We start from the raw sequence: 22324 nt of genomic DNA, 5'->3' as shown, positions 1-22324 counted from the left end.
TGTACAACTAGGCAGCCAGCAAAATCATTTATCTACACAGGCAATCAGATAATGAGTTTCCAGTAGGAAATAAGAACTAGTCGTGTCTAGAAGACAATTTGAAACAAGGGTTTCAAGTCTTGAATAGATGTAGAGACAGAAGAAAGGGGCTTCAGTAGACATTTAGTAGCTGAAGTAGCAATGAAAAAGAGTAAGGAGCTAGAGAGATGGCTCAGTGATTTAAAAAGTGTGTACTACTCTTGTAGTTCAGTTTCCAGCACCCACACCAACTCACCATTGCTTATAACTCTAGTTCTAGCGTGATCCAATGCTTCTGGTCTCTGTAGATACTTGCAAACACCCAAACACATATACATAATTAAAACAATAAAGTAAATGCCAGGTGGTGGTGCCACACGTCTTTAATCCCAGCACTCAGGAGGCAGAAGCAGACTGATCTCTGAGTTCTAGGCCAGCCTGGTCTACAGAGTGAGTTCCATAACAACCAGGAATACAAAGAGAAATACTGTCTCGGAAAAAAAGGCAAATCTTTTTTTTTTTTGAGACACGGTTCCCCTGTAGCTTTCCTAGAACTCGCTCTATAGATCAGGCTGGCCTCAAACTCACAGATCTGCCTGCCTCTGTCTCCTGAGTACTGGGATTAAAGGTGTATGCAAATACTGTCTGGTCAAATAAAGAATTTCATGCCAATGTTACTACCACTATCATCAGCAATGACACATGAGAAAATCAAAAAGAGTGAAAGGAAGGATATAAGGTTGTGAGAAACTTTTCTTTTGCCACTACTAGGGACAGAAAGTATTTCTATTTATTACATTTTGTGTGTATGTGCAAATGTGGGTAATCAAGCCATGGCACATGTGTTGTCAGGACAACTTTCTTTCTTTTTTTTTTTTTTTTGGGTTTTTTTTTTGAGACAGGGTTTCTTTGTATTGTTTTGGAGGCCATCCTGGAACTCGCTCTGTAGACCAGGCTGGCCTCGAACTCATAGAGATCCGCCTGCCTCTGCCTCCTAAGTGCTGGGATTAAAGGTGTGTGTCACCAATGCCCAGCGTCAGGACAACTTTCAAGAGTCGGCTTTCTCCTTCCACTATTGGTTCTGGAGATTGAACTCCGGTTGTCAGTCTTACATAGCAAGTACTTTTATCTGCTGAGTCAACTGGCTGGCATTATTTATTAATTTTGAGACAGTGCTTCATATAGCCCAAACTGGCCTTGAACATGCTATGTAGCCACCAAGGATGACCTTGAATTTATGATCCTCCTGCCTCCACTTCCCAAGTGCTGGGATTATAGGCATGTGCCACCATACCCAACCATATTCCCTTGTGCATGATCTGGTACTCTACTCAACTCTGGAACTATAAACATAAATAACAGTATCACTAGAAAGTCACGAACTGGGTTGGATGGTGGTGGTGCATGCCTTTAATCCCAGCACTCAGGAGGCAGAGGCAGTCTGGTCTACAGAGCTAGTTCCAGGAAAGCCAGAGGTGCTATACAGAGAAACCCTGTCTTGAAAAAAGAAAAACAAAACCAAAAACAAAAAAGAAAATTAAAAAAAGAAATAATAAAGTCATGAACTGGCCAGATATATCAGATAAATAAATAACTATGGGATAAGAGTTTTAAAGCTGACTGCACTTTGCTCAGTAATATAGAGGATCAAAAGTTTTTCAGCAATTTGATAAATCAGTCTTTTAGAAAGAATGATATAGCCGGGCGGTGGTGGTGCACTCCTTTAATCCCAGCACTTGGGAGGCAGGGGCAGGTAGATCTCTGTGAGTTCGAGACAAGCCTGGTCTACAAGAGCTAGTTCTAGGACAGCCCCCCAAAGCCACAGAGAAACCTTGCCTCGAAAACCTAAAAAAAAGAATAATATGACTTAAACTGAAAATATGAATGGAAATTCACCATTGCAATTGCAGGGAAGAAAGGGAACTTCAGAAAGAAGGAAAAGACTCTAAAGACATGAAGAAGTACCATGGGATGTTTAAGTGAAATATAACAGTGAGCATGGAATGTAGTCATTAGAGATGAAATTTGGTAAATTTGGACTAGCTTGTGGAAAGCTTCAGAATGTAGATATTATTGTCCTGTTTATACATGAGAAAGCAGAAGAGGTTATGAGTTGTTAAATAACATATCCATCATAGTTCTATTGGTATTATCTACTCTGAATGGCAAGACAAGTTTCAGGCTGGAGAGATGGTTCAGTGGTTATACTAGCATATTATGCTTTTCCAGAGGACCTAAGTTCTGTTCCCAGCTCCCATGTCTAGGGACTCACAACCTCCTGTAACTTCAGTTCCAGGTGATCCAATGCCTCTGGCCTCCAATGAAATTTGCATATGCATACAGGCACACACGTGCACATGCACACAATTAAAAATTATTCTTGTTACTTCAATACTCAAAAAGTTGAATTCATATACCCAGCACAAAAAAGAAAATTGAATTGAGACTAGAAAACAATGAATTAATGCAAACTGATTTCTTCTTCCTTGCCTCTCCTGTTTTGTTTTTTAATAACAAAATGAGTATCTAGTCCTTGTAACAAAAATGCTAACTGAATTAAAACACATAAATATGGCTAACAAGAATATCCTTTGTAGAGTTCACGCATACCTAATTCCTTTCCAACTTACCTAGGTTTACTTTCTTGTCTCACTACTCAGCCTGTTTCAATAATAAGACTTCAAATTCACCAGAGAATACATTAAAAATCAAATAGTAGGAAGCTGGGTATGATAGAACATGGATTTAATGACACTTATTTGGGAGGCAGAGGCCAAAGGACTTCTGTGATTTTTAAGCCAAGCTGATCTACATAGTTAGTTCCAGGCCAATCAGGGTTACATTCTGAGACTATGTCTCAAAAAAAGGATTAAATAGTAGAACTAAAAAGAAGCAATACTTATTATATGACTGAAATGTATACTACCTGATGTTCATACCTAAGAATGTACATTATAACAGGTAGATTTCTATGAGTTCAAGGCCAGCCTGGTCTAGAGAGGACAGACAGAACTACATAATGAGACCCTGTCTCAAGAAAAAAGAAAAGTAAAAATTAACAGTGCCTCAGAACATTCAGGTTACAAGGTCAGTGGGTTCCAGAATCTGCCAGAGGTCAATGTCACTCTGCTGTTGGAGAGCATTGGGAGACAAAGTGACCAAAACTGCATTGCAGGCATGGAGGAACACTCATGGTTATTGTACTGAATGAGGGAACAGTATGCAGTGTGAGATCCTGTGACCAGGCTCCAGTTTCTGGTCTGAAAAGTGGAGCCTGGTATCTTGTGGCATGTCTGCCTTGCCTGGAATTTAAAACAAGTTTTTAAAATATAAGAGACTACTTTAAAAAAATGAATGTACATTATAATCTTTTTGTTCATTCTAATCTATTGAATTTACAATCAGCAAGGCGATAGGAATCTGAAAATGACCTTTGTAGCTATAGAACAAGGGACCTTTACCATTATAGGTTGCACTATTTTTCACAATTAGTTCCAAATGCTCTCTGAATTCTTCCCGAGATGGATAGAGGCGTTTGCGCACATTTTCACGGAGTGTCTGTAGATCCATTGGTCGAGTGATGATTTTGTAATAGTCCTTTACAACCTTTGCATTAACTGGAGTATGGAAAGGGTATGTCTGTAGAAACATGAGACAGCACCATTTGCAAGCAAAGAACTTAACAGAGCCAATTATATCTTACTGGTTTACCAACTCTCAAAGGGATTTTTCATATGTAGTAAGTCTGTTTCTTGCACTACCTATTTCCTTCTGTCTGTCTTTCCTTTTTTTAAAACAGGTTTTCTTTGTATAGCCCTGGTTATTCTGGAAATAGTTCTGTAGACCAGGATGGTTTTGTACTCACAGAGATCCACCTGTCTCTGCCTCCGGAGTGCTGGGATTAAAGGCATGTGCCACCACCACACTGAATTCTCTGGAGCTAGAGTTACAGGTGGCCGAGAGTCACCCAACATGACTGCTGGGTACCAAACATAGTCCTCTTCAAGAGATGTATATATTCTTAACCACTGAGCTGTCTTTCTAGCTCCATATATGCTAGACACATACGGAATGCAAAAATGGTTCCTGCAAGACATACCAAGTTTGAGGTTAGAGAGATGGCTCAGTGGTTATAATAGCACATCATGCTCTTCCAGAGGACCTAAGTTCTATTCCCAGCTCCCATGTATGGAAACTCACAACCTCCTTAAACTTTGGTTCCAGAATACCCAATGCCTCTGGCTTCCAAGGGAACTTGCATATGCATACACAGACACAAAGACACAATTTACAAAATGATTCTTGCTGGGCGTTGGTGGCACATGTCTTTGATCCCAGCACTCGGGAGGCAGAAGCAGGCGAATCTCTGTGAGTTCGAGGCCAGTCTGGTCTACAGAGCAAGTTCCAGGACAGCCTCCAAAACAATACATAGAAACCCTGTCTCAAAAAACCAAAAAAAAAAAAAAAGATTCTTGCTACTTAAATATTCAGAAAACTGAATTCACATACCTATCACAAAAAAAGAAAATTGGTGGAGATTGGGTGGGGGACTGAGGGACCTGGTGGGAAGGGCGGGGGAAAGAAAATTGAATTGAAACTAGAAAAAAATTAGCTTTATATCCTGTTATAACTCATGTGTCCTTTGCCTACATTCTGTCCTTCATCACCTAATATTCTATCAAACAATTTAAAAATAGACAAAATTCCAAAGAATTAGAAGTTCCAGATATACAGGTATACACACTATTGTCATCTAGCTGAAGTAACAGAAAAAACAAAGGGTCTTGGCTTTCCTATTCTATGTATCTAATGTAATAAACTCACATTTGGAAGATCTCTCATGTCATTGATGATAGACTCCAAGATAGATGACAGTGTCACCATAGGGTCTGTCCGGCGACGATGGATGGATTTGTGAGGTCTCTAAAACAAAACAAAATAAAACAAAAACAAGAAATCAGAATTCTTTAGATATAAAAATTCTGATATATTTTTCAAATATACTGATACATTTTTAGAAATATTCAATAAATCCAGACTTGGAGGGCTTAAGCCTATAATCTCAGCAATTGGAAGGTTAAGGTAGGAAGATTGCTGCAAGTTCAAGGCCAGACTAGAATACACAGTAAGTTCCATACCATCCTGGGTTAGAGGGAAACCCAATCTTAAAAGCAAAGTTTGAAAGGGGGGAGGACGACAAGCTGAAGAGATGGTTCAGTGGTCAAGAACCCTTGGTACTTTTGCAGGACCTGGGTTCAGATCCCAGCACCCACATAGTGATTTATAACCAAAACCACAGTGCACTTGCTTCTGGGCTCTGCTGGTACCAGACACACACACAGTGCACATATAAACACTCAGGCAATACACTCATGCAACATCAAAAAGAGAAGCGGGCTCAGTGGCACTTGCAGTACAAGATAGTGACTATAATTTGATCTCCAGATTCCATGTAAAAGAAGGAGAACTCACTCCACATGTCCTGACTTCCATGTGTGCATCATGGCACACGCACAGATGAATACACACACACACACAAAATAAAAATAAATAAGTAAATAAAATTTAAAGCCAGGTAAAAGCACATGCTTTTATCCCAGCACTCAGGAGGCAGAGGCAGGCAGATTTCTGAGTTCAAAACCAGCCTGCTCTACAGAGTTAGTTCCAAGAAAGCCACAGGGCTACAGAGAGAAACCCTGTCTCAAACACCTAAAAATAGTAAAACAATGAACAGTACACATAAGTCTGAAGGAACAGACATAAGGACACACTTACAAAGCTGTGTCATAGAAAGCTGCAGGAATCAATGAGAACCCATCTGATATGAAGACAATGTGGATACTCACATTTAAATAGTCACAGTGAACAGTGGTTCCAACCCGCCGTTTTTTCTTGGGAGGAAGTTGTTGTTTAGGAAACTTCAGGACCAGAGATTTTCTGCGAACTTCATCTGCACTGCAATCAGTAACATTGCCATATTGTGTTATTTATAGTTCCCAGAAACAGGGATGAAAAGATGTCTTAGTGATTAAGAGTACTTGCTACTCTTATAGAGAGAACCCTGGTTCAGCTCCCAGCACCTACAGGGTAGCTCACAACTAAACAGTAACTTTAGTTCCAAAGGATCTGATACCCCCTTCTAGCCTCTGTGGGTACCAGGCATACACAGTGGTGCACTTACATATATGCAGGCAAAACACTCATATACATAAAATAAATCATATAACTCAAAACAGATTTTTATAGTTCCCGGGAATAAAGCAACTACAATGAAAAGGTCCAAAGTCCCTAATTGTGAGCACAGGGTAAGAAAAGTCAAAGAAGTCAAAGGCCAGTCATCTTTTAAGCCTCAGAGTAAATAGGATGTGAGGACTTCCAAATCAGTTTTCTATTTTGAAAATGAGGGAACGAGGCTAAAGGCATTTTAAGACTCCTTCCAGTTCTAACATTTTATCTTTGGGTTCAAAAGCTAGAACATTTAACTCATTCAGAATATAAAGGAGTGTGGGCATGATGGCATACTGGGGAGGCAGAGGTAGGCAGGTCTTTGTGAATTTAAGGCCAGCCTGATCTACAAAGAAGTTCCAAGCCAGTCAGGACTACACAGTGAGACCTTGCTCAAAACAAAACAAAACATAAAGAAAAACAAAATATGAGCTTGGTGTTGGTGGTGCACGCCTTTAGACCCAGCACTTGGGAGGCAGAGGCAGGCAAATCTCTGCGAGTTCGATGCCAGCCTGGTCTACAGAGCTAGTTCCAGGACAGCCTCCAAAACAATACAGAGAAACCCTGTCTCAAAGAACCAAAAAAAAAAAAAAAAAGAAAGAAAGAAAGAAAGGGAGAGGGGGAGAAAAGGAGGTAAAGAAAGAAACAAAAAGACAAAAAAGGAAATAAATGAAAAATCAGTATAGGAAAAAAAGGAGGGGACGGGTTCCTGAAACTTTTTTGTTTGTTTTTTGAGACAAGGTTTCCTGGCTGTCCTGGAACTTGCTTTGTGGACCAGACTGGTCTTGAACTACAGATTCACCTGCCTCTGCCTCCCCAGTGCTGGTATTAAAGGCACGCACCACCGCCGCCAGACAAGAGTTCCTGAAATTTTTAAAACCAATCCACCTCGGCCAGGGCGTTGTGGCACATGTCTTTAATTCCAGCACTCCGGGGGCAGAGCAGACAGATCTCTGTGAGTTCGAGACCAGCCTGGTCTACAAGAGCTAGTTCCAGGACAGCCTCCAAAGCCACAGAGAAACTCTGTCTCGAAAAACAAAAGAAAACAACCAATCCACCTCCTCCCCTTCCACTGTAAGGTATCAAGATGGCACATTTTCCCTTTCCAATGTACTTCTAATATATGATGCAAGGCATGGTGATACATGCCTATAATCCCAGCACTCAATGGGCAGAGGAAGGTGGAGTTTAGCCTGGTTTACAAAGCAAGTTCTAGTACAGGCACCCAGTCTGAAAAAAACAAAAACCAAAAACAAAACAGATGATGACTTACATATGTTGACAAATCAATAAGGATAGAAGAAAGTAAATTGAATGCAAAAAAGCAACAGAGTAATTGTACCAAACTGATGCTTACAATTATATACAGAAAGATGGAATCTAGGGCTTTGCATATACTAAACAAGAGATGTACAAATGAGCTATTATTATATTCCTATCCCTCTTTTCCTTAAAAAAAGACAGATTTCAAGTTTTAAAAAATTAATTAATTATATATACAGTGTTTTGTCTGCATGTATCCCTGAAGCCTAGAAGAGAGCACCATATCTCATTACAGATGGTTGTGAGCCATCATATGGTTGCTAGGAATTGAACTCAGGACTTCTGGAAGAACGGCTAGTGTTCTTAAGCACTGAGCCATCTTTCTAGCCTCAACATTTCTATTTTATGTGCATGAATGCGTTGCTTGTACGTACGTGCACCATATCTGTGCCTGGTGCCTAAGAGGCCAAAAGAAGGTGCAGGATATCCTCAATAGAGGTGAAGTTACAAATAGTTGTAAGCTGCTATATAGGTGCTGGAAACTGAATCCAGGTCTTGGTGAAGAGCAGCAAGTGCTCTTAACCACTGAATCATCTCTCCTTATGTTGTTTCTTGGATTGTGGCTTTTTTTTTGAGACAGCCTTACATACATTGCCCTGTGTATCCTGAAAGTGGCTATGTAGACCAGGCTGACTCAGAACTCATACAAGTGCTGGAGTTAAAGGAATATACCTTCCCACTTCCCTATCCCTCCAAGGCTAACCTTGAACTCACTTTGTAGCCCAGGCTGGTCTTCAACTTTCGCTCCTCCTGGCTCAGCTTCCCATGTAGCTGGGATTACAGGCCTGTACCACTAGGCCCAGCTCAAACGTTCTGAATACCTCACTGTATAACTTCAGTTGCATAGTCAGACAACAAACTCCAAAACTCCTGAACCTATTTATAGGGTTTTTTTGTTAATAATGGTATAGTAATTCTGAAATTACTTTATATTTATAAGTCAAAGGAAAAGGAATAATATACTGATGTTGAAATCAGAGAAAGGATACAAATATGAAATGGGATGATAGGTATGATGTGAATTAAAGTATTAGCTTGAAATTATAATATAAAATACATGTATACTTACTAGTTCTGTCCACTAAAATGCCAAAAAAAATCAAGGATATCCCAGTGGTAACAGCAAACATATGTAACACCAAGATCTTAGTTTCTCTTTCTTTTGTTTAAGAGTTACTTTTTATTATTTTTAACTATATGTAGGAGGTATGTATGTCTGCATGTGGGTATGTGTACATGACTGCAGCAGCATGCAGATGCCAGAAGTGCTAGATTGCCTAGAGCTGGAATTATAGATGGTTGTGAGCCACGTGGTTTAGGTACTAGGAACCCAACCTAGGTCCTTTGAAGAGAAGCAAGATGACTAATAGATAAGTCATCTCTCTAGCTCTACTTTTTGTTTATTTCTTGTTTTTATTTTTGTTGAGACAGGGTTTTTCTGTGTAACAGCCTTGGCCATCCTGGAACTTGCTCTGTAGACCAGGCTGGCCTCTGCTCCTGAGTGCTGGGATTAAAGTCATGCCCCACCACCAACTGGCTTGTTTTATTATTTTCGAGACAGAGTCTCAACATACAGCCCAGGCTGTCTTCACATTTATAATCTTTTTGCCTCTGCCCCTGAAGTGTTAGGATTACAGGCATGTACCACAATGCCCAGCAAGATATTGGTTTCTAAATGTCATTTGCTAATAAGAAGGGCCTGAATACCTCAAAAAATGGTCAATTCTAAGTCTGAGACAAGGAAAACTGTTAACATCTTGTACCAGAAAGCAAATGGTTTCTCAAAGATTTATAGGATCATTTCAAAATCACAGATCTGAGGGCCCTGAGAGATGACTCAGCAGTTAAGAGTGTTTATGGCTCTTTCAAAGAACCTGAGTATAATTACCAGCACCTATTGGGCAGCTCTTGTAATGATCTATAATTCTAATCACCGGGGATCCAACTCTCAATTTTAGTCTCTGTGGATAACAGGCATTTGTGTGGTACATATACATGCATGCAGGCAAAATATTCACAAAATGAAAATAAATATTTTTAAAATCACCACAGGATCTGTCTTAAAAGAGTCAAATTCGCATGTAATGCATTAAATTTATAAAGGAAGAATTTCAGAATCCACAATAATACATTAAAATGGAAAGGATGAAGTTTTCCTTACCCCCAAAAACAAAACAAATCAAAAACCCCAAATCACCAGCTACAATAGAGAAATTCTAGAATTATAAAAAAATCACCACTTTACAAGTGCCAATAAAATAACTTGTCAATGATCAGCAGTAGTTCTAAAACCAGTGAAGCTGTTCAGGCTGAAACAGGATAGCCATCCTTGTGTTAACTGCAAAAAGAAAACTAAATCTTTCCTACAAGACCTGGGGATTACTACTTCAAGGTGATCAAAAGGTCTGGAGGCACATGTCAGTGGTAGAGTACTTGCCTAGCAACCTCAAGGACCTAGGTTAAATCCCCAGTTCTAGAAAGGAAGATGATCAAAATAGTAGGAAAACCTGACATTATGTGCTTGATAGTGTGTTAAATACACAGTATCAACTAGGTAGTCTATTAAATATCTATTCAAAAAATATATGAGTCCAATCAGAAGAAAACAAAGCAGGTCTTTCCCCCCCTTGGCATCCCTCATACTCTTTTTTTTTTTTTTGGTTTTTCAGAGACAGGGTTTCTCTGTGGCTTTGGAGGCTGTCCTGGAACTCACTTTGTAGACCAGGCTGGCCTCGAACTCACAGAGATCCTCCTGCCTCTGCCTCCCGAGTGCTGGGATCCCTCATACTCTTGAGCATTTTTTTTTTGGTTTTTCGAGACAGGGTTTCTCTGTATTGTTTTGGAGGCTGTCCTGGAACTCGCACTGTTCTCGAACTCAGAGAGATCCGCCTGCCTCTGCCTCCCGAGTGCTGGGACTAAAGGCGTATGCCACCACCGCCTGGCCTCTTGAGCATTTTTACTTCTTAAAATAAATTTTTGTTCTACTTAACACAAAATCAAGAAAGTGGGTTATTTTGTAGGACAATTGATCTATATGCTGAAAAAAAATCAATGTCATAAAAAGTACAAAACAGTGAGGATTGTTTTAGATTAAGACGGACTCAAAATACACTTATGTTAAAAGTGGGACTGTACTCAAAACTAGGAAATGAGCCAACAAAGGACAATGAGATGACTTGGGTAATTTGAATAAAATGTCTGAGCAGTGCACATTACTAAATTAATGCTATTTCTTAGTTATGATAATAGTACCATGTCTTACAACCCAATTCTTAGGAGATGTGTGTATTTGTAGTAAACTGTCATGATACCTGCAATTTACTTCTCAATGGTTCAGATCACAAACATTTTAGGTATACAAAGAAAGATTTAGCAAATGTGGCCAAAGGTGAACAGGTGAGTTTAGAATACTTTATTGTGGGGGTTGGAGAGATGGCTCAGAGGTTAAGAACACTGCCTGCTTTTCCAGAGGATCTGAGTTCAATTCCCAGCAACCACATGGTGGTTCACAACCATTTATAATGATATCTGGTGCCCTCTTCTGGTGTGTGGCATACATGCAGACAGAACACTGTATACTAATAAATAAATCTTTAAATGAAGAATAGCTCAATTTATTTATAAAAAAGAATGCCTTATTGTGAACTTTCAAGCATTCAATACGTTTATAATTTTTGTTTGTTTTTGTGTAGTTCTGGTTGTCCTGGAATGTACTCTGTAGAACAGTCTGGCCTGGAACTTAAGAGATTCACCTGCCCCTGTCTCCAAAGTGATGGGATCAAAGGCGTGCGATGCCACCACCACCTGGCTCAGTTTATAATGGGAAAAATTTTAACATCTCTTTTTATCTATTAAATTCTCTAAGGGCAAGAAGATTCAGTGTAAGTGTAGTCTGTTTTATAGTCTCTCATTTTATCTTAACTACCCACATGCTAGGTATAGAGCTCCAACCTTGTAATTCTAGCTATGTAGGAGGCTGAGACAGAAAGAGTCTAAGTTAAAGACCAGCCTGGGTAATTTAACAAAACCTTTAAAATTTTTTGCAAGAGTTTTAGGACATATGGCTCAGTGATAGAACACTTGCCTACTGTGCCTACCAATGCCACACACCCACACACAAAAGTAAAACAAAACAGTACTTTGGTAAGGGTACTAGTGTAAATACTAAGACTTAGCCAGGCTTGGCAGCACGCACCTTTATTCCAAGTACTCAGATGGCAGAGGCAGATGGATCTCTGAATTTGAGGTCAGCCTGGTCTATAGAGTGAGTCCCAGAACAGTCAGGGCTATGCAGATACCTTGTATTGAAAAAACAACTCCCCAACTCCCCCAAAACATCTAAGACTCAGAAAGCATAGCATGTACAAAGGCAAATAGTAGGCCCTAATGATCACTGCAGTTTTCATTACTGGCAAAAAGTGCTAATGATAATCCAAAGTTCCTGTAATCCCTAATTACACTTCAGAGAACAATTACATCACATTTACCCCTGCTAACCATCATTCTCAACCTTGAACAGATCTCTGATACAGCAGCCCCTTACCTCTCAATTAGCTGTTTTCCTAAAACGATTTTGGTCCCTTCAACCTTGATAAGTTCTTCATTATCATTATGAATGACTGTCTTTTCCAACTCCTCCTCCTGTTCCTCTGTCATGGCAACAGGATTGGAAGGTGGAGCATTTGTTTGATAATAAAGGGGGCAGAATTTGTTTGTTCTCATGTGCCCGATGGCACCACATGCTCCACATTTCAGCTGCAACAGAAAAAAAACCCAACATGTTAGAGGTAAACAGGCTGAACCATGTCAAGAGTAGAAACAACATTATATAGTAGTGCATGGAATCTTTAACCTAAGTGATGCAAAATAACCTGGATACTATGTATTCTTGTTTTTTCCTAATTTTTTAAAAGACTTTTTGTGTATGTGTATCGCTGTATATAGGTATATATCCAAGTGTGCATGCATAAGTACCTACAAAGGTCAGAAGAGCGGTGTTAGATCTCTTGAAGCTGGAGTTACAGATGTTTTTGAACCATCCAATATAAGTGCTAAGATCTAAACCCCAGTCCTCTCATACAGTAAGCACTCTTAACCACTGAGCCATCTCTCTGGCCACTTCTTTTAATAAGTTACCATATTAAAAAAGGACTATTAGGTTAGGGAAGTAGGTCAACAGTAGTGTGCTTGCCTAATACATATCAGGTCCTGGGTCTGATGTCCAAGAGCAAAGTATTTGACTATATGGGGCTGAGTGATGGCTGAACAGTTCAGAACACTGCTCTTCCAGAGGACCAGGATTCAATTTGCACCACCCATATGGCAGCTCACAACTGTCTGTGACTCGAGTCTCCTGGGATCTGACACCTTCACACCAATACACATAAAGTAAAAATGTTTTTTTGTTTTTCCAGGCAGGGTTTCTCTGTATTGTTTTGGAGCCTGTCCTGGAACTTGCTCGGTAGACCAGGCTGGTCTCGAACTCACAGAGATCCACCTGCCTCTGCCTCCCAAGTGCTGGGATTAAAGGAGTGCACCACCACCGCCCGGCTATATCATTCTTTCTAAAAGACTGATTTATCAAATTGCTGAAAAACTTTTGATCCTCTATATTACTGAGCAAAGTGCAGTCAGCTTTAAAACTCTTATCCCATAGTTATTTATTTATCTGATATATCTGGCCAGTTCATGACTTTATTATTTCTTTTTTTAATTTTCTTTTTTGTTTTTGGTTTTGTTTTTCTTTTTTCAAGACAGGGTTTCTCTGTATAGCACCTCTGGCTTTCCTGGAACTAGCTCTGTAGACCAGACTGCCTCTGCCTCCTGAGTGCTGGGATTAAAGGCATGCACCACCACCATCCAACCCAGTTCGTGACTTTCTAGTGATACTGTTATTTATGTTTATAGTTCCAGAGTTGAGTAGAGTACCAGATCATGCACAAGGGAATATGGTTGGGTATGGTGGCACATGCCTATAATCCCAGCACTTGGGAAGTGGAGGCAGGAGGATCATAAATTCAAGGTCATCCTTGGTGGCTACATAGCATGTTCAAGGCCAGTTTGGGCTATATGAAGCACTGTCTCAAAATTAATAAATAATGCCAGCCAGTTGACTCAGCAGATAAAAGTACTTGCTATGTAAGACTGACAACCGGAGTTCAATCTCCAGAACCAATAGTGGAAGGAGAAAGCCGACTCTTGAAAGTTGTCCTGACGCTGGGCATTGGTGACACACACCTTTAATCCCAGCACTTAGGAGGCAGAGGCAGGCGGATCTCTATGAGTTCGAGGCCAGCCTGGTCTACAGAGCGAGTTCCAGGATGGCCTCCAAAACAATACAAAGAAACCCTGTCTCAAAAAAAAAACCAAAAAAAAAAAAAGAAAGAAAGTTGTCCTGACAACACATGTGCCATGGCTTGATTACCCACATTTGCACATACACACAAAATGTAATAAATAGAAATACTTTCTGTCCCTAGTAGTGGCAAAAGAAAAGTTTCTCACAACCTTATATCCTTCCTTTCACTCTTTTTGATTTTCTCATGTGTCATTGCTGATGATAGTGGTAGTAACATTGGCATGAAATTCTTTATTTGACCAGACAGTGTTTGCATACACCTTTAATCCCAGTACTCAGGAGACAGAGGCAGGCAGATCTGTGAGTTTGAGGCCAGCCTGATCTATAGAGCGAGTTCTAGGAAAGCTACAGGGGAACCGTGTCTCAAAAAAAAAAGATTTGCCTTTTTTTCCGAGACAGTATTTCTCTTGGTGGTGGTGCACCACCAATGCCTGGCTCGTAAAAATAAATTTAAAAAAGACATATGAATATAAATAAAATGTACCAAACCTACTCAACTCCTAAAGTAAGTGTGCATGTGCACACACGCGCGAGTGCTTTCTTTCTGAGGGCCTCATGTAGCCCTGGGGAACTTGAATTCACTATGAAGATTTGTTCCTGATCTTCCTGCTTCAGCTTCCCTAGTACTGGGACTGCAGGTGTTGTTACAGGTATATTGTAAGTAATATAACCCAACGTTCCATAATACTGTTTTCATTTCCAGTAACCAAAGATGACAAAAGCTGAGTGAAAAGGTATGGTATCTTCCTTTGCTTCCTTAGTGGTGATTACATCATTAAGCAATTTTTTTCTTTTTCTTTTTGAGACAGGGTCTCTCTGTGTTTCAAACTTACAAATCTGTCACAGCCTATCTAGGATTACACTGTGTCCTACAACACCTGCTATTATACACTTACTTTTAAGTCAGGGCGTTCCTTCATTTTTTTTGGCTTTTTCTCAGGAGGACCCTTCAGCTTCTCCTTTTCCTGGTTTCGTTTAAGTCTCCTCAATTGTTCTTGAATCCTCCTCCGTTCTTTTCGCATCTCTTCTCGATGCTGCTCATCAAAAAGCGCAAATTTTCGACTACACAATAGGAGAAAAAAAATACAACAGGACCATAAGCAACTTAAATCAAGATGACTACCCTGAAAGCTGCCATGTCAGAATGGTAATTCTTCCAGACTGAAGTGAGATAAACTACCTGCCATCATCATCTTCATATGCATAGAGTACCATCTCTCAGTCTAAGTCTCAAATAATCATTAAGATTTTGCTTTTGGGTGCTGGAGAGATGGCTCAGAGGTTAAGAGCACTGGCTACTCTTCCAGAGCTTCTGAGTTCAATTCCCAGCAACCACATGGTGGCTCACAACCATCTGTAATGAGATCTTGTGCCCTCTGCTGGCCGGCAAGTGTACATGTAGACAAAATACTGTATACACAATAAATAAATAAATCTTAAAAGAAAAGGTTTTGCTTTTGATTTTTGAGACAATGTTTTATAACCCAGACTGGTCTAGATCCCATGTTCCTCCTGCTGAATTCTCCCAAGTGCTAGGAGTAATTCCAAATATAACATAGTTATTTTCTCAGTGATTTGGCCCTGTTCAAATTCAAAGTTCTAAAGGCAAGAGGTTCTAAATGATAGCAGATTTTATATATATATATATATATATATATTCCTATCACTACAACTCATGTATATACTTTATCTCCATCATTATTTTCCCCGCCACACTAAAAAGTGGCACATCAAACTCACATGAATTCCTCATCTTTTGTGGTGCGTATGCGCACATAGGCATCAATAACAGCTGGTTTTCGGACTGTCTCACAACGAACATACTCCTTCCCCTCTTCATCTCGAAATGTTCTATAAATCTTGAGACAGCGTCCAGTGGCAGAAGAGTTAAGGCTAGTCACCGAAGCTGTGTCATCATCTCTGTGATTATTTCCTGCTGATGCTGAGCCTGCTGCTGCAAAATTGAAAACAATTTCCAAACATTCTAAAACTCAAATGGCCACTTTCTTAAGGTTAAATGGAGAATTCAACATACCACAAAACTCTGGTTCTATTAAAAACAGAGTTGTTTTTAGTCACAAAGCACCCTGATTTGCCCTTTCCTGGGTTGTTTTTAACCACTGCCAATTTCCATTTTTATAAATACAATCATTCTAGAAATACCTCAAAGTATTATGTTTGCTATTAGAGACAGAGAAGCAAGTTATACTGTTATTCCTTTGAATAGCAGAGTGATAGAAAACTCTTAGCAGCAAACAGTTGATGAAAACATCCAAGCAAAGACTCAGGTGGAAAAAATAAGCCCAGTCTTAAGACCTTGTGCATGCTTCTTAAATTTTAATATGATTAGGAAACACGGGGTTTTGTAAAAATGTAGACTAAACTCAGTAGGTATGGAGAGACATTTAAGATGATTCTGTCTAATAAATTTTCATGTAATGTAGATACTGTGATCTAGAATTGTATTAGTAAAGAACGTGAGGTGTAAGAGCCATATATTGCCAGGAGGTTATCTACAGTAAATGCCTGTTTAATATCTATTATCAGAACAATCACGGGGACATTGTTATCCACCACCCTCACCATCAGTTTCTGCAATTAATGGATGATTTTTAGCTCTTTTTTGGATCTAAAGACTCCTTTAAGATTCTTCTGAAAGCCATAAATCTCAGAAAATTGCCTATCTGTATACAATTTTAAATATAAATTCAGGGACTTCAAAGACAATCTGGAAAATTCATCCAGAAACTGACCGACCAACCATCATCCATCTTTTTGAAGACAGGGTCTATATGTTGCCCAGGTAGGCCTTCAAATCAAGAGCCTCCCGCCTCAGCCTCCCATTTGCACCACTACACCTAGCCTGATAATTCCTGTATTTTTTAAAACTATTACTCTGGAGGATGAATTCCCAGAAATCCGACTTGATTTTAAATATAGCATTGCTAGCCCTGGCTTGGTCAAGTACCTGATACAGAAAGAGGAAGCAGTAGGTTGGCAGCATCTCTTGAATTGTTTTTCTCACAGACTGAAGTTCAGTTTGTAGAAAATTTTCTACCTCATCTACAAGTTACTCTATACATTCCTTACTTTGTCTCCAGCTTGGACTCAGTTATAGTCTGCACTTATCCAAGCTTCATTTTTGATCCCTTCCTTCTCTTGTCTGAGACGCCCCCTCACCCAGTAGCATCCGCTGGAGTTCCTTCCGCTCCTGTTCCTCCCGTTCCCTAGAGAGTTGAGAGCTCGTTTTCTTGTTCTGCAGCATGTTCTCAATGTTCTTTCCCATTTCTTCAAAGTCACTGTCTTCAGCTGAGCTGCTGTCAGTGTCAGTTGATAAGACTTCAGTTGATGACAAAACCCTAGCAAGAAAGGAAAAAAATTAAAGACCAGTGGAAATACAAATGTAGAAAGAAGTAAGGTGGGAAAAATTGAAAATTGAGAAATCAACTTAGAAAGATATACTAAGAATCCATAAAGTCATGAAACCCATAACAAAAAATACATCTTCCCAGACATTTCACAAATTTGCAAAATTGCAGTAACTGTTTCAGAATCCCTGGGGAAAAAAGTTAAGAAAGCAAACACACAGGCCAATTTTTAAAAATTTCCTTCAAAGAGACTCTTACTGATGCTCCCTGCCCCCACCATATGCCTTGAATTGTTTATCCTTCTTGCCTTAGCCTCCAAGTACTGCTCAGCTCTCCAGTACACCATAACATTTAGATTCATGGATCATTAGCATTTCATGACATTCAAAGCTTTTGCCAAATTACTTTGAAAACAGTAGGTTTAGCATGTGTGGTGGCACGCACTAATAATCCCAGCACTCAGGAGGCAAACGCTAAAAGAGTGCCAAAGGCTTGAAACCAATATGGGCTACATGGCAAGACGCTGTCTCAAAAAAAAAAAGCTTCAAAAAAGTTGTTCATGGTGGTACATGTCTTTAATCCCAGCATTCAGGAAGCAGACACAGATGGATCTCTGTGATTTTGAAGCTAGCCTGGTCTACAAAGTGAGTTCCAGGACAGCCAAGGCTACACAGAGAAACCCTGTCTCAAACCACCACACCCCACTCCAAAACAAAACAAACAAACAAACAAGCAAACAAAAATACGGGGAACAGGTACTCTGGCAGTATTATACCAGATGGTGCCTGGTATTTCAGATACCCAACCACCAAGTTACATTTTTTTCAGATCTTCTTCATTATACAACAACATCTGGTAGGGCATGGTGGAAGATACCTGTGGCCCAGAATTTAGGAGATACAGGAAGATCATCAAAAGTTCAAGGGCAGCCTATCCTACACAGAAAGTTCCAGATCAACAAGGCTACATAATAAGACCTCATCCCAAAATAGAAAAATAGTTATTTGGGATCTGGAGACACAGTTTAGTGATAAAGTACATGTCTTGCATGCACAAGATCATTAGTTCAAAACAAAACAAATCCAGGAACCCTTCCCTTTCCAGCTTAAACTTTCCACGGTACTAAATTAACATACTTGTTCTGTAGGTCAAAGATGCGCTGACATTCCTCTTTGTAACGCTCTTGATGTTCAGCCACAGAAAACCTTGATCCACGGGCAAATTTACTCATGGGCCCCTCTCCAGAGCGAGCCTGTTCTGTTGACATTGTACGTACCACATCAATAACTTCCCAGCGGGACAACTTTTTAATCTATGAAAGAAACACAGAACTACATATATGTAACTCGTTTAGGGATGTAAAAGGACAAATCAGGGCCATTAATAGAAACATAAACAAGCTGGTTGGTGGTAGCACACACTTTGAATCCCAGCACTCAGGAGGCAGAGGCAGACAGATCTCTGGGTTTGAGGCCAGCATGGTCTACAAAGCAAATTCCAGGACAAGCTACACAGAGAAACCCTGTCTTAAAAAAAAAAAGGAACCAAGCCGGGCGGTGGTGGCGCACGCCTTTAATCCCAGCACTCGGGAGGCAGAGGCAGGCGGATCTCTGTGAGTTCAATACCAGAGACCAGCCTGGTCTACAGAGCTAGTTCCAGGACAGCCTCCAAAGCCACAGAGAAACCCTGTCTAGAAAAACAAAAAAAAAAAAAAAAGAAGCTTAGGCAAAGTTTTTAGGAGCTATCATGATCTATATCACATTTAAAACCCCAGATAGTTCTTTATACTTTCCTACCTTTCTATCCGTATACAAAGCCTCTTACTCAGAGTTTTCCTTTTCTACACCTACCTCTTCCTCAGGCACACCAAATTTACGAAGAAGTTGCTTGGCATTTTTTAGAGACAGGCGACGAAGGTCTGCATCTGTTCCTGTGACTGTCTTCTTCACTGGCTGAGGTTCCTTATCATCCTGTTTTGAACAAAAACAATTGAGAATCTGAAGCTGGACTCCTAACAGTAAGCATCTATGCCATTCTGGCAAATGAGCAATTTCCGTGTCCTCTACCCTATTCATCTTTACTGCTCAAACCTCATTCCTTCCTCTTTTGATTTCTAGAAATCCAAAGCCTCTCACCTTCTGCTGTGTTGGTTTGTTGGGAATCTTCACATAGGAGAATCCTTCACCACAGCCTGTAGGATCTGCTACTCCTGTCACCTCCAGGAGACATTTGCCCTTCATGGCAGCAATGAAAGCTCTTGTAGTGTTCCAAGGAGCAGTACGAACCTAAGATAATATAAAGGTAAGCATAGCAGCTACCCAATGCTCAGCTTTCTTCTACGATACTTAAATCACAGCATTTAGAGACTCAGAGTGCAATCAGGATAAGAAATATGATGTTTACCAGTAGTGTTCTTCAGTTCATTACCCTAGGATTTCAGTAGGTAGTGTTGTACCCATATCCATGATGCTTATAGTCATAAGGACAACTGCATTTTATTGGGCAATTTTTCAAATGGCTTTCTTATTCTGATTTCTTTACAGTAGGGTGTCTAGTCTAGGTTGGCCTGGAACTACTAGTCTTTTTACGGGGGAGAGTTTGAGAAAGGGTTTCTCTGTATAGCTTTGGAGCTTGTCCTGGAAATCCCTCTGTAGACAAGGCTGGCCTCAAATTCAGCCTGCTTCTGCCTCCCAAGTGCTGGGATTAAAGGCATGCCCTACCAAAGCCCAGCTAGAACATAATCTTGAATATTTGATCCTCCTGTTTTCAAAGAGATGGCATTACAGATGTGTGTCATCTCACCAGCCAAAAACCTTCTTTAAAAAGGTAATGAAAAGTTACTGATAAAATAATGAGTGTTGTGGGCCAGAAAGACTGCTCAGTGACTAAAAACATTTGCTGTACTCATATAACAAGCCCTAAACACAAATGCCTGTGTGTGTGCGCACTTATGCCCAGAGTCCAGAAGAGGCACCTATTCTCACTTACTTACATACACACACACACACACACACAAAATACAAGTGTTGCTGGGCATGATGGTATGTGTCTATATTCTCAATAGCTGAGAGACAGGTAGGAAATTTAAAGTTTCCAGGCCAGACTGAGTTACAGAGCAATATTCTGTCTCAAAAAAAAAAAAACTTTGTAAAACCTTACTTCATCATCAATCTTCATCTGGAAATCTTCCTCATTTTCTTCCTCGGGAGCAAAAAAGGACTTCTCTCCATAGCCAGCATCCTGAAAGAGGACAGACAATTCTATGTACAAATAAAGTCAACTGATAAAGACAGTTTTTTTTCCCAGAAAGCAGTTTTACCGAATATCAAATACAAAATACCAAACCATATGAGTATTGGAACCACATCAGTATATCTGTAGTTTACAATGCATGTATTACTAGTGTGCATTTTTAAATTAAAAAATTATGAGCATTGGGGTTTTACCTGCATTTTATGCCTATATGAGGGTATCAAATCACTTGTAGCTGGATTACAGATAGTTATGAGCTGCCAGGTGGGTGCTGGGAATTGAATTCAGGACCTCTGGAAGAGCAGCCAGTGCTCTTAACCACTGAGCCATCTCTCCAGCCTGTTGTGCATTCTTGAACTACTAGAAGATATGCCAAGTACTAGGATGTAGTTCAAATGGCAGAATGCTTGCCTACCATGTGCAAGGCCCTGTCTTCACACAAAGCTTTTTTTTTCTAGAATCATTTTCAATAGTAATTTATTTTTATTTTAAGTTATTTTAAGTTTTGCCTCGCAATGACATTTAGCTACACTATAGCTTTCCCTAGAATACATACACACAGAAAGTACCTCAGTTTAAATTGTTGAATAACTGGTAAGAATCTTGTTTTTTGTTGTTTTTTGGGGGGGGGTTGAGACAGGGTTTCTTTGTGGCTTTGGAGGCAGCCCTGGAACTAGCTCTTGTAGAGCAGGCTGGTCTCGAACTCACAGAGATCTGCCTGCCTCTGCCTCCCCAGTATTGGGACTAAAGGCGTGTGCCAGCACCTCCCAGCTCTGGTAACAATCTTGTAACTATCATCTCTAGAGTATTCTCTTCTATCTCTTCGAAAAGAAATACAGACATAAGTAGTGCCTAACAAGAAAAGGTTCACCTTTAGTCTCTGCTCTGCAGCTATCATGCTATAGTAAGCACAGCACTGTTCTGGTGAGACCATAGCTCTGATCTCCTCTTCCGTTGGTAAACGAAAATCAGACTTCAGCACCCACCAGTTTGAATCCATCCCTGGAAAAGATACAGAGAAAGTGTTCTGAATTCTAAAGACCCCAAAGTAATAGTATAGCAAACTGACACCAAATCAAGCAATGCCTAGATATGACTAGTCAACAAAACCCCTGCTTCCAGGGTTCTTTTTTGTTTTGTTTTGCTTTGTTTTTTGGTTTTTCGAGACAGGGTTTCTCTGTATTGTTTTGGAGGCTGTCCTGGAACTAGCTCTGTAGACCAGGCTGGCCTGGAACTCACAGAGGTCCGCCTGCCTCTGCCTCCCGAGTGCTGGGATTAAAGGCGTGCGCCACCACAGCCCAGCCGCTTCCAGGTTTCTTACATTTTATGTAAGACATGCAAATATTCACATGGAAATCTCCTAGTAACCAATTATCACCAAATTATCAAAAAAGCAATCAAAGCCTCTAGTTATATATAAGATCTGGTCCCTTTCCCATTGGACAGCCATCAATTTCTATTCTATTAGCTATGATTACTTTTAATTGAAAGTCAGAATTCTTTTGGATCATAAGAGTATCACAGACAAGACAAGTAGTCACAGTGATGACCTGTACGTTTGAAGTCAGCACATAGCTTTAGCCTCTTCCGGATGCTGCTTTCTGAATGTGAAGGAAAGGCTTTTTTTATATCTTCCATCCGGATCCGCCGAGGCCTATCTTTACTCTTCCAAAAGAGGCGATAAATGAAAACCTGTCCAATAAGTCAAATATATTTTATTAGATAAAGAATAAAAGTCCTTACCAGAGTTCTCTTCCCCAATTAAGCTCAGATATGTTTT

At 40.0% G+C, this 22324-nt stretch overlaps 1 protein-coding gene across 1 annotated transcript in view; it reads right to left on the bottom strand.

Annotated features, from left to right (window-relative positions):
* Positions 1 to 22324, bottom strand: part of Taf1 (TATA-box binding protein associated factor 1) — a gene marked incomplete at its 3' end in the record, with an annotated part of 70332 nt that overhangs the window by 25773 nt on the left and 22235 nt on the right. Inside the window, 13 exon segments of the mRNA NM_001281569.1 lie at positions 3480 to 3657; positions 4843 to 4941; positions 5865 to 5973; positions 12110 to 12321; positions 14821 to 14986; positions 15665 to 15878; positions 17105 to 17283; positions 18429 to 18604; positions 19143 to 19262; positions 19428 to 19577; positions 20452 to 20532; positions 21416 to 21546; positions 22095 to 22236. Coding sequence (NP_001268498.1) covers positions 3480 to 3657; positions 4843 to 4941; positions 5865 to 5973; positions 12110 to 12321; positions 14821 to 14986; positions 15665 to 15878; positions 17105 to 17283; positions 18429 to 18604; positions 19143 to 19262; positions 19428 to 19577; positions 20452 to 20532; positions 21416 to 21546; positions 22095 to 22236 — 1957 coding nt within the window.

Source organism: Mesocricetus auratus, unplaced genomic scaffold (genome assembly GCF_017639785.1).
Source record: "Mesocricetus auratus isolate SY011 unplaced genomic scaffold, BCM_Maur_2.0 Super-Scaffold_100003, whole genome shotgun sequence".
NCBI lineage: Eukaryota > Metazoa > Chordata > Mammalia > Rodentia > Cricetidae > Mesocricetus > Mesocricetus auratus.
Note: the sequence above shows the minus strand (reverse complement) of the source record. Positions and strands in the feature narration are given on the sequence as shown.